Raw genomic sequence first — 12,426 nt, forward strand, 5'->3', positions numbered from 1 at the left:
ACATTTTAGGCCACTAGTATTTTTCACCAACAACAAAAAATGGTTTTAAGTCAGTTATTTCTATCTTTTACTGTAGGAAATATCAAGTTTACAATTCCAAATATTCATTTTGCTATTAATTGTCATAATCCAGTGAGATTTTTGTTTGCACAAACAGCCAGTGCTCCACACAGAGATCTGATCTCATCATCATCCAGTCTGTCTGGAATGACATGAAGAAACAGAACAAACTGAGACAGACTAAATCCAGAAGAACTGTGGCAAGGTCTCCAAGGTGATTCAAGATACCTCCCTGCAAAGCTACCTGAAAATAAACTGCTTTAAATGTAAAGTAAGGTCACACCAAATGTTGATTTAATTTAGTTAATAGAAGTTAACTGATCTGAAAATCTATTTATGACATTGTTTTTGACAGCATCCTCATCTAACAGCATTTTGAAGTGCCTAAAACTTTTACCAGTACCAGTTTCGTACAGCTGAGTAGAATTTTTTCAGGTTTGTTTGTTTCTCTTTCTTTTTTATCATCACTTTTGATTCATTTAAAGCATCCTTTGCTAAACAAAAGTATTCATTTCTATCATTTTTTCCAACAACAAAAAAAATGCTGACACCAAGCTTTTGAATGGTATATAGTTTATAATGTTACAAAAAGCTTTTTTATTTCAGATAAATGCTGATCTTTGGATCTTTCATTTATCAAAGAATACTGAACAAAAAATCTTTAACAGCAGTTTAGCATATTAGAATGATTTCTGAAGGATCATGAGACACTGAAGACTGGAGTAATGAAACTAAATATTTAGCTTTGATCACAGGAATAATTATGTTTTAAACTATATTTAAATAGAAAGCAGTAATTTTAAATAGTAAAAATATTTACTGTAGTTTGGATCAAATAAATTCAGGCTTGGTAAGCAGAAGAGACATCTTAAAAAACATTAAATATCTTACTGTTCAAAAACTTTTGACTGGTAATTTATTTCAGCGTATTAATCATTTATTTGTTGATTACATTACTAGTTTTCAAAGATGAAACCACAATTTGCATGTTTAAATTTGAATTTGGCCAATATAAAGCTAGAAACTCCATTCAGTAGTTGACCTTCTATGACAAATCCTAATTCGGTTTTATTCAAAGACTTTTTATTCAAACTAGGCACTTGTTTTATTTGGGTTTTATTCAAACTAGGCATTTTGACACAAGTGCCTAAAACTTTTACCAGTTCGTATCTGAAAAAGAGACGGTCCCATAAGTCAAGCGTGAATAAGAAGCTAAGAAATGGTGACGCGTCGCGTTTTTAAGGTGGAACCACTGAATTATAATAGAGAACACATGTATGTATATAATAATATGTATACAATACTATATCATTATACAGGTCAGTGGGTGGAACCACGGATAGCGTCAATAAGAAGCTGCGAATAAGAAGCTGGATTTCAGCCTCGGTTTCTACACGCACAGTGTTGCCAGACGTACGATAATTATCGTATTTGTACCATAATTTTGACCTCTGTACGATGTACGATCAATAATACCACAATGTACGATAATTTCAGAATTTTGTGACACCATGGTCGTTGTAATTATAGAGCTTCTATTCTCAAAGATCTAGCTGTGTGGATCCTACGTCTACCTTCATGATTGTGAGGAGACGTGAACGTGGCGTTACGCATGTCTTTCATCCAATCTTACGTCTTCTCAACTAATATCATCGTGGAGAATGGCTCTCTCTCACGAGCACAAGTTGACGTTCCTGTCGCACTTAGGTCAGTTGTTTCAAAACTGAGGTTGTTAGTTTAACAATAAAGTATAGAAAATGAGTGCTGAAAAGGATAAATCGCTGTAACATCTAGATTAATAGCTGTATTTTGAACGTTTGACTCGGGTAATATAATTAGTTTAGCATTGCTATAAAGTATAGAAAATGAGTGCTGAAAAGGAGAAATAGCTGTAACATCTAGATAAATATCTTTATTTTGAACGTTTGACTCAAATACGATAATTTTCTCCCAAATACGATAATTTTGAGCTTCTGGTACGATACTTGGACATTTCCAATCTGGCAACACTGTACACGCATCCTAGAGACGTTGCCACAGTTCTTCTTGATTTAGTCTGTTTCAGTTTGTTCTGTTTCTTCGTGTTATTCCAGACAAACTGGATAAAGATGAGATCATATTTCTATGTGGAGCACTGGCTATTGTCAGACTCCTTGTGCATTTCCTATTGACACACTACAGCAAAAATATAGACATAACTGACAAATCCATTTTTTGTTGGTGAAAATACTAGTGGCCTACAAGTTTTGCACAGTACTGTACATCTCACGGTGCGAAAAAACTTTGCATTCACCCCAAAAGATGGCCATGTTGTTTAGCAAAATGGACTTGTGTCTCCTAAATCAAAACCCAAACAGTAAATGATGGAAACTTTTGATAAACACAATTCTATTTGCGATATACGATTTGCATGAAATCAGGTATAAGTAAATGAATTTGTTTTGCACACAAACCATTTAGAAAACCAACTACACCGGCGTAAATAGTTTTTCTCACAAAATTCTGTTCTTCGATAAGAAATCAAAGACATATGCAATGCTGAACTATGTTACATCAGCCTTTAAAAAGTAACGCTCTGGCACGGCCCACAAGTTTAACCCGTAACTCAGTGACTGCTTTGTGCAGATTTCTGAAGTTCAATGTACATATATGAGTATATCTTTTATTCATTTTAAACAAAACCTAAGTTAGAGTGTTGCGCCACTGTGGCAAGTAATCATATGACGGCTGCATTTGCAAACATAGGGACGTTCTAAAACGCTTAACGTGGCTTAACGTACGTAAAAAACGACCAGGAAACCCCAAATTTCTGTCAAACCTTACTTGGAACAAACACTAACTACTATCAAAAGAACGAGCCCTTATTCCACAGATAAAGTGAATAATATCACGTTAAGCGTTTTCTCCCCCATAGAAGTCCATTATAAGGAAACAGCTTAACGTGGTTTAACGTATCTTAACAACGACTGGGGAAAAACAAACTTCTGTCAAATATTACTTATAATAAATACTTGCTGCTGTCAAAAGAATGAGATCTCATTCAGCACATAAAGTGAATAATATCACGTTAAGCGTGTTCTCCCTATAGAACTCCATTAAGGAAAAAGCTTAACATGTTTTTTATAATGGACTTCTTCTATGGGGGGCGATCACTTTATATGCTGACTAAGAGCTCGTTATTTATTATATGTAAAATTTAACAGAAGTTTGGTCTTCCCTCGTCTCTGTTGAGGTAAGTTAAACCACGTTAAGCTGTTTCCTTATAATGCACTTCTATGGGGGAGAAAACGCTTAACGTGATATTATTAACTTTCTCTGTGGAATAAGGGCTCGTTCTTTTGATAGTAGTTAGTGTTTGTTCCAAGTAAGGTTTGACAGAAATTTGGTGTTTCCTGGTCGTTTTTTTACGTACGTTAAGCCACGTTAAGCGTTTTTCATGTTAAGCGTTTTAGAACGTCCCCAAACATACAAGACTTGAGGGAACTGAGATGTTTAAAGAGACTCACCGGTAAACAACAGATTGTTGTTTGCAGCAGCGCCTCACGTTTGGACAACACATACCACACTCAGGTGGTCAATGAACAAAACACATGCTTTTGTGCTTATCAGACATTTAGAAATTTTAAAACCTTTATTAGACAATTAGAATTATTTTTAGAACTTATTAGAACAAATCCAGAGCTTATTATATTTAATGTAGCTCATTTGATGCTCATTCATGCACAGATGACTCTTTGAGATTTACTCAAAGAGACAGAAAGAAAGAAAGAAAGCTTACTTGTGTTACATTACTGCAGGGGACAGAAGAAAACGTTGCATAAAGAAAAAGTGAACATGCAAAATGAAAACAGTGCAAACGACTGATCAACAGAGCATTATAACATTCAGAAAAATACATAATGTGCAAATGAACTGTCATACTTGTTAAAGGAGGTTTGTCTACTTCTTTGTTTTTATTTTCCTGTGACATAGTACCATGCAAACGTTTTAGGCCACTAGTATTTTCACCAACAACAAAAAATGGTTTTAAGACTATAAATTTCTATCTTTTGCTGTGGGGAATATCAAGTTTACATTTGCAAATATTCATTTTGCCATTAATTGTAATAATCCTGTGAGATTTTTGTTTGCACAAGGAGTCTGACAACAGCCAGTGCTCCATGCAGAGATCTGATCTCATTATCATCCAGTCTGTCTGGTATGACATGAAGAAACAGAACAAACTGAGACAGATCAAATCCAGAAGAACTGTGTCACATTTCATGTCAGTTTTGGTCATTGGTTTCTCCCATTGTCTCCCCCTGTCATTCTGTTGTCATTTGGTTTAGCCCTCATTTTCCTGTTATTCCCATCACCTGTGTTTAATGAGTAGTCACCCTTTATAAGTTTGTCTTTGAGTTCAGTTTACTGTCGGTCTTTATTTGTTGTTTATGTGTGTGGATGTTCCTGCCTGCAGATTATATTAAAATGAGTGTTTATTGTGTCTCGTCTGTCCAGCACGTTACCATAACAAAAAAGACTGACCGAATACAGTTTCCCGGCGTGTTTCCCCTGCTTTATTTTCCGTTTTTTCCAGTGTTTATTTTTCTGTTTTTTTATCATGGATCCCGCCGTCAGAATCATTCTCCTGGAGCAGGGGAATCGCTCTCTCGAGGACCACACCAGACACTTTGTGCAACTTGTACCACTCACGCACTACCCGGACAGCTGCTTCTGCACGTTTTACCGTAAGGGACTTAATAACACCAAGGCGCATCTGTCCGGAGAGGGTCCTCGAGAGAGCATCGCTGACTACATCGTGTGGGTGCTGGTGTCCTGCAGATCTTCGTTGGACGCGGAGGATAACACCAGCCCCACTCCAGACCCAGAACCCAGCCAACCATCACCCTGACAAGCGGAGTTCGAGCCCGAGCCCACCGCAGATGGAGAGCAAGAGCGACAGAGCCAGAGCCTGACACATCTGACCAGGTGCGAGAGCCGGCATCTACAACTGCGACGGTGGAGTGCTACGTGGAGCAAGAGAGGGCGGTAGAGAGCCCTGCCCACTGCACCACCACTGGGGGTGAGCTTGAGCAACATTCTGGGGATTTAATTGACTTTTTCTCTGAAGTATCCATCTGTTATGATCTACCTGTCTGCCTGGAATTCCCACCCACCCACCCACCCTCTTCTGCCTACATCCATGTCTGCCTGGCCACCGCTGTCCCCTGACAGCCCCTCAGCTCACCCTCAGCCTACCACCTGTGCAGTGGGCTCGCCGCAGGTCTGCCAGTTTCCACCGGTGTCATGGCCGGAGGATCCCTCAGCTCCGCCTCCAGCCTCAGAGTCCAGAACTCCGCCTCGGCCCTCCGACCCTGCGGCTCCACCACGGCTCTCAGCGCCCTCGTTTCCAGCTTCACCCATCGATCCACCGGGCTCCCTCGTCTTTCCGGCTCCGCCCTGGTCAGTCGTCACCCCTTCATCACCTCAGGACTCTGCTCCTCTGGCTGCGCCTCGTCACTCCGTCCCACCGGCTCCTAGGGACTCCTCCCTCCCGCGGGCACAGCCTCCATCCTCTGTCGCTCCGGCTCCGCCGCGGACCTCTGGAACTCCACCTTCGCCTCTGTCGCCAGAGCCTCCAGTTCCGCCTTGGCCCTCCGGATCCGTGGTGTCACCCAGGATCTTCGGCTCTTCATCTTCGCCTCGGGGTCCTCTGCCAGCTGCTCCACCTCTGTCGGTCGGCCCCATGGAGTCGTCAGCCCGTTCTCCACCATGGCTCCTCCCTCCGTCGGCTCCACCGTGGGCCGTCATCATGGCTGTGGTCTGGGTCCTGCTAGGTTCCTCCTGCTCCCTCCTGTTTATTCCTTGGCTCCTCCCACCATCGTCACCCCCTTGGACTGTCTTGTCTGCCACTTGGACTTTGGTTTTGGTCCCCCTCCTGGGGTTGCGTCCTCCGCCGAAGCCTCCTCCATCAGTGACTCTGTTTTGTTTTTCTTTCTACGGCGCGAGGACGTGCCTATTCGGAGGGGGCGTTATGTCACATTTCATGTCCGTTTTGGTCATTGGTTTCTCCCATTGTCTCCCCATGTCATTCTGTTGTCATTTGACTTAACCCTCATTTTCCCGTTATTCCCGTCACCTGTGTTTAATGATTAGTCACCCTTTATAAGTTTGTCTTTGAGTTCAGTTTACTGTCGGTCTTTATTCGTTGTTTGATGTTTACGTGTGTGGATGTTCCTGCCTGTCGATCCGAAGATTATATTAAAATTAGTATTTGTGTCTCATCTGTCCAGCACGTTACCATAACAAACTGTGGCAACGTCTCCATGCTTCAAGAGACATTCCTGCAAAGTGCACCTGTGGCAATCTGCTTTAAACACAAAGAATGGTCAGACCAAATGTTGATTTAATTTAGTTAATAGAAGTTAATTGTTAAAGAATCTATTTATGACATTTTTGACAGCATCCTCATTTAACAGCATTTTGCCACAAGGGCCTAAAACTTTTAACAGCACTGTAGATTTGCAGGTAGGTCTCTTGAAGCATCTTGGAGACATTGCCACAGTTCTTCTGGATTTATTCTTGGTTTGTTCTGTTTTTTTCATGTCATTCCACACAAAAGGATTTATAATGAGATCAGATCTATATGTGCAACACTAGCTGTTGTCAGACTCCTTGTGCATCTCCTACTGACACACTACAGAAAAAGATAGACATAACTGACTTAAAACCATTTTTTGTTGGTGAAAATACTAGTGGCCTAAAACTTTTGGACAAGTACTGTACATCTCACGGTGCACAAAGTTTGATTGCCGCAGTGATAAACAACACAATTCTATTTGTGATATATGATTTGCATTAATTCAGTTATAACTTAATGAATTTGTTTTGCACACAAACCATTTAGAAAACCAACTACACCAGCATAAATAGTTTTTTCTCACTAAATTATCTTTTTCTCGCTTTAATAAGAAATTAAAGACACATGCAATGCTGCACTAAGTTACATCAGCGTTTAAGAAGTAACTTTGCTCACATCTTACATCATACATGTCTGGCACGGCCCACAAGCTCAGCCCGTAACTCAGTGACTGCTTTGTGCAGATTTCTGAAGTTCAATGAACATGTATGAATATATCTTTTAAACATTTTTAAACAAAACCAAAGTTTGAGTGTTGTGCCACTGTAGCAAGACATCTGACTCATGCAAGACTGAAGTCTCGAAGGAACTTAGATGTTTAAAGAGAGTCACTGGTAAACAACAGATTGTCGTTTGCAGCAGTGTCATACGTTTGGGCAACACATTCCACACACAGGTGGTCAATGAACAAAACACATGCTTTTGTGCTTATCAGAAATATTTACAAATGTACCTAATAAAAACCTAAACTTATTAGAACACTTTGAGAGCTTTTTATTTTTAATGGAGCTTATTTGATGCATGGATGACTTTGAGACATTTACACAAAGAAAGAAAGAAAGAAAGAAAAAGCTTACTTGTGTTTCATTACTGCAAGGAACAGAAGAAAAAGTTGCATAAAGAAAAAGTGCAAACATGCAAAATGAAAAAAGTGCAAAAGACTTGCATATATGCATATAGCCATTCCTGCACCACACCCACGGCCTGAGAAAGAATTTACGCTTTGACGTGGCAGTGTTGGGGGAGGATGTGAGCTTGAGGAGCATGTCTCTGCATCCCCCGACAGAAAAATCTAGAAGGAATGTTGACAAAAACAGAAAACTTTGTAATTATAATGGATACTTCATTTATCCTGTTTTCCTGGGCTTGTTTGTGTAATTTATTGACAAACAGTCATTTCAGACTTCATACTTTAGCATAAAATGCACATTCTCTTCTGCAAAACACTGCCAACTCAGCAAATCTGGGTTGAGTGGTAAAATGTAATACAGGACAAAACATTAATATCTTCCAATACACACTTAATGCCAGTATATACGATTTTAGATTCATGAGTCATAGTTTAAATGAGATTATGGCAGAGATTAACTGATTGTTTGCAGATTTCAAAAGGCTTTAGGACCTTGCAGAGGTTGAATCTAGTGGTCATTTGATCCAGAGGGAGGGCTTTCCCAGCTTTCCTAGGAAATCCAAACATCCTCATTTGAATAGACCAGCTCCAGCTTCTAGAAGTTTCTCTCATGGACTATAAAGGCCTCTGCTTCAAACACTCTGCAGCGAAGCAGCATCTGGGAAAAGAAGAGGAGAACATCTGAGAGAAGAAGAAGAAGAAGCAGAAGAACACATCCAAAACAGCTATCCAAGGTACTTGAGAAAAATGCTTTTATTGCACAAATATTGATTTAGAATGATTTTTTGCATGCTAAAAAAGCTACTGCACACAGGGTCAGATAATACTCTTTTTTTACTCTTCCTTCTGCTTTTTTTAGTTCATTTTGCATTTTTAAAATGACTTTACAAGCAACTTAATCCAAAATCAACTATAAGTTGTCAATAGTTTTGCTTTTTTCCATAAACACTTACTTCATTCTATGGGAAAGTAGTCAAAAAAGGTCAGTTTACATGAATTGGACAGTCATAGAATGTTTTTCTTTTTCTTTTCTTTTTATAAATGTAGGTTATTTTCAATTATGCATATTGTTCCTATTATTTTCATACCCTAAAGTGATGAGATTTTTCCATTTGGGAGTGGTTTTATGCTATCACTTGATCAGTTCTACCTCTAGTATTCGGATGCGGATCTACTGTGGAAGTTCTGATTGGTTCAAAGTTTCCATCTAAGATCCTCTTAGCCAATAAGAAGAGTGTACGTGTCTTTCTTTCTCTGTGTGTGCATGAAGTAGCAGCAGATTTCTCAAATTTCCGCTTCAACTTAAACCTTTTCATAACTAAGGGGAAAAGCAAAGAGTTCAAGGAGTTTTTTCACATTAACCAATGTATATAAAGATATTTTTGTGTAGATTACCCAAATGCACCTCTTGTCTTTCAGAGTGAAAATCGCAATCGTTGACAACTATGAATATGAAAACATATCAAGGTATCCAAGATGAAAAGAAAGCAACATATACAAAGAAAAAAACTGAAAAAAGATACAAACATATGTGAATGAATAACCATGCTGACTTACATAAGCTGCTTCTTGAGGTTGTTAATTAAAAAGGGACACAAGCATAGTTTTAAAATCACACTTCCAACATGAAATGTGATTTTTAAATGCAATTAAGTGTTTAAAAGTAATTTCAGAACTGCATAAAATGAGCAGACTCAAGTTAAGCAGTGCCTGTCTGATTAGTTATTGCAACTGCTTTTGTTTAACTGGTTTGGCCTAGAAAACATGACCTACAGGCTTCATTTCTGTAGGTTTAACTGTTTATGGTGCAAACATAAAAAAAAACTTGAATGCAAAATGATTTAAAACTGATATAAAACACAAGATCAAACTAATTCACTATGCAGCCATTTGTTCCTAAAACAGACACATAGAAATATTTACATTTCCATTAGTGAATAATTGTTCAGTTATCACTTTATATTAATTGTTGCCTCTTTTCTCTTCTAGGCTTTCATTGCTACTCTAAAATACAGCCAGCATGTTGGTATCCAACCTCTTTGCTCTGTGCCTTTTGGCTGTGGCCGTGTCCGGTGAGGACAAAAAGCTGAGTCCCCATGCAACCTCCATGGCAGAGACCAGCGCTAACCTGGCCTTCAATCTCTACCACAATGTCGCCAAAGAAAAGGATCTCGACAACATCCTCATCTCTCCTGTGGTGGTGGCCTCCTCTCTGGGAATGGTCGCCATGGGGGGCAAATCCTCCACTGCGTCCCAGGTGAAGAGTCTCCTGAAGGCTGACGCCCTAAGGGATGACCATCTGCACACTGGCCTGTCTGAGCTTCTGACTGAGGTGAGCGACCCCGAGGCCCGCAACATCACATGGAAGATCAACAACAGGCTGTACGGCCCAAGCTCTGTCAGCTTTTCTGACGACTTTGTCAAGAGCAGCAAGAAGCACTACAACTACGAACACTCGAAGATCAACTTCCGCGATAAAAGAAGCGCCATTAACTCCATCAATGAGTGGGCTGCCAAGTCAACTGACGGAAAGCTGCCAGAAATTACCAAGGATGTGAAAAACACAGATGGGGCTATGATCGTCAATGCTATGTTCTTTAAACGTAAGTAGTTATGTCATATAAATATCAGTTGAAGTCAAAAGTTAACATACACCTTGCAGAATCTGCGAAATCTTATATGTTTTTTATTTAGTACTAATGTGAATAAGATATTTTACATAGTCCATAGGAGAAAATAATAGTTGAATTACTAAAAATGGCCCTGTTCAAAAGTTTGGGACTCATTCTGCAAGGTGTATGTAAACTTTTGACTTTAACTGTACAGTTCATCCCGGACGAACCCCCAACTGATATTTACTTTAATAGTTACAAGAATGTCTAAATGAATTACACTTAAATTATTACATTTTATTCAATTATTTATACAGATCTAATAGAGAGCCAGGCCAGAATAACAAAACACAAAATCATACTAATGGTTTATTCCTATTCCACAGCCCACTGGGATGAGAGGTTTCACCACAAGATGGTTGACAACCGTGGTTTCCTGGTTTCCCGCTCTCACACGATCTCTGTTCCAATGATGCATCGCACAGGTAAATCAACAGCTGTTTTGAAGTCTCTTACTCAATCTATTAAACCTACAAGTGAACTTAACAGTATGTACCTTCACCCATTATAGGTATCTACGGCTTCTATGAAGACACACAGAACAAGCTGTTTGTAGTCAGCATGCCTTTGGCACATAAGAAGTCCAGCATGATTTTCATCATGCCCAACCATGTGGAGCCTCTGGAAAGGCTGGAGAAGCTGCTCACTCGCCAACAGCTGGACACCTGGGTCAGCAAGCTCGAGGAGAGAGCGGTTGCCATCTCCCTGCCTAAAGTTAGCATGGAAGTCAGCCATGACCTTCAGGTAAATATGGCTTATTATTGCTATATAGCCTCGACTATCTGTGTTACTTTTCTGCATGATATATAATGCTCTTTTCTCTTGCTTTGCAGAAACATCTTGCAGAACTTGGTCTCACTGAAGCGGTGGACAAGTCTAAGGCAGACCTGTCTAACATTTCTGGCAAGAAAGATCTTTACCTCGCCAATGTCTTCCATGCCTCCGCCTTTGAGTGGGACACAGAGGGAAACCCATTTGACGCCAGCATCTACGGTAGCGAGAAGATCAGGAACCCCAAGCTCTTCTACGCCGACCATCCCTTCATTTTTCTTGTGAAAGACAACAAGACCAACTCCATTCTCTTTATCGGCAGACTAGTTCGGCCTAAGGGTGATAAAATGAGAGATGAGTTGTAGGTTTTAAAATGGTATTATTGTTATTAATGATCTGATTGTTACCTCATGTGCCCATTCCAATGGATTATCTGTGTCTCAATGACATGTCAGACTGGTTGTAAACATCAGGAGCAATGCAGTCCTATAGGTGAGGAATCAGAACCCTACAAATGCAATCAGAGGTTTGACATCAATTAGTTGATGTGTATTACTTAATCAGACACTATGCTTATATTAAGTGTAGTGTCATTGATGTTAAGCTGTGGCATTTATGACTGTGCTTGTAGAATGTCTCTTCATGAGTATGTGACACCTGTGTAGGGTTTGCCTTATCTTTAATGTTTAAAGGGAAAAGGTAGTCCTATTCTGTTTCTCAAGCACAGTAGGTAGGTTCTAATGATTTTACTTCCATCAAAAAACTTGACTCCTGCACTGATGCCTGTCTCCAGTTTGTTAGATGTTATGCTTCATGTCTTTACCATAGAGTATCTTTTCAGAAAGTGTGCAATTTTTCTTCTTTATTTCATTGTTGTGATTTTTCAATAAACTAATTTTTTGAAAATATACTGTTCTGTTTTTTGTATTTAAATAAATCTAAAATTAGATAAAATCTAAAATAATACATAAAATGAATACATAAACCTAAAACTAAATAAAAGTCACACTCTTCCGAATGACTGACAATTACTAATAACGACAGGTAAAAGCAAAGCACATTGTCACTGCTCTGAAAATCCTGCCAGTTTAATCCCAGTCATTCCGCCTGGATTGTTGTGTCAACCTTCAGGAATGTGGAGCTTTAGCTGTGCGTTTATTCCACTGAGGGCTTAAAGTGTTGTCTCACCTCCTCACCTGTTGGTGACACAGATTTCCCAGACACCCTGCTGTCTTGAGACCATAAACCCCTAAACCACAAGGAGCTTTGACGTGAGAAAGTAGCTTTTTCCTAATTCACAAAGAGTGGTGGAGGTAAACAATAAAGTTACCAGATTCTTAAATGAAAACCGGGGACATTTCCTAGTTCAGAGGTCAAAATATCACCGAAATCTC

The 12,426-nt window shown here is 39.5% G+C and overlaps 1 protein-coding gene across 4 annotated transcripts; it reads left to right on the forward strand.

The window, feature by feature from the left end:
• The first annotated feature begins 8,192 nt into the window (after positions 1–8,192).
• LOC141284889 (serpin H1-like) lies at positions 8,193–11,940 on the forward strand. 4 transcript variants are annotated; one of them, XM_073817913.1, is made up of 6 exons: positions 8,223–8,323; positions 9,009–9,056; positions 9,579–10,192; positions 10,588–10,686; positions 10,773–11,005; positions 11,095–11,940. In XM_073817913.1, exons 3-6 carry the CDS (start codon positions 9,610–9,612, stop codon positions 11,395–11,397), a joined length of 1,218 nt encoding a protein of 405 aa, XP_073674014.1. In that variant the 5' UTR covers positions 8,223–8,323; positions 9,009–9,056; positions 9,579–9,609; the 3' UTR covers positions 11,398–11,940. The 4 variants fall into 4 exon arrangements, with proteins under 4 accessions (XP_073674015.1, XP_073674014.1, XP_073674013.1 ...); XM_073817914.1 differs by lacking the exon at positions 9,009–9,056 and having other exon boundaries at positions 8,193–8,323; XM_073817912.1 differs by having other exon boundaries at positions 8,251–9,056.
• Positions 11,941–12,426: the final 486 nt, after the last annotated feature.

Source organism: Garra rufa, chromosome 14 (assembly GCF_049309525.1).
Source record: "Garra rufa chromosome 14, GarRuf1.0, whole genome shotgun sequence".
In the NCBI taxonomy this organism is placed as follows: domain Eukaryota; kingdom Metazoa; phylum Chordata; class Actinopteri; order Cypriniformes; family Cyprinidae; genus Garra; species Garra rufa.

Excerpts from the sequence above, each read along its gene's own strand:
- LOC141284889 (XM_073817914.1), top strand. The coding sequence starts at position 9,610 with ATGTTGGTATCCAACCTCTTTGCTCTGTGCCTTTTGGCTGTGGCCGTG. Across the intron at positions 10,687-10,772 it reads TCCAATGATGCATCGCACAG|GTATCTACGGCTTCTATGAA; the intron begins GTAAATCAACAG and ends CACCCATTATAG. Across the intron at positions 11,006-11,094 it reads AAGTCAGCCATGACCTTCAG|AAACATCTTGCAGAACTTGG; the intron begins GTAAATATGGCT and ends CTTGCTTTGCAG.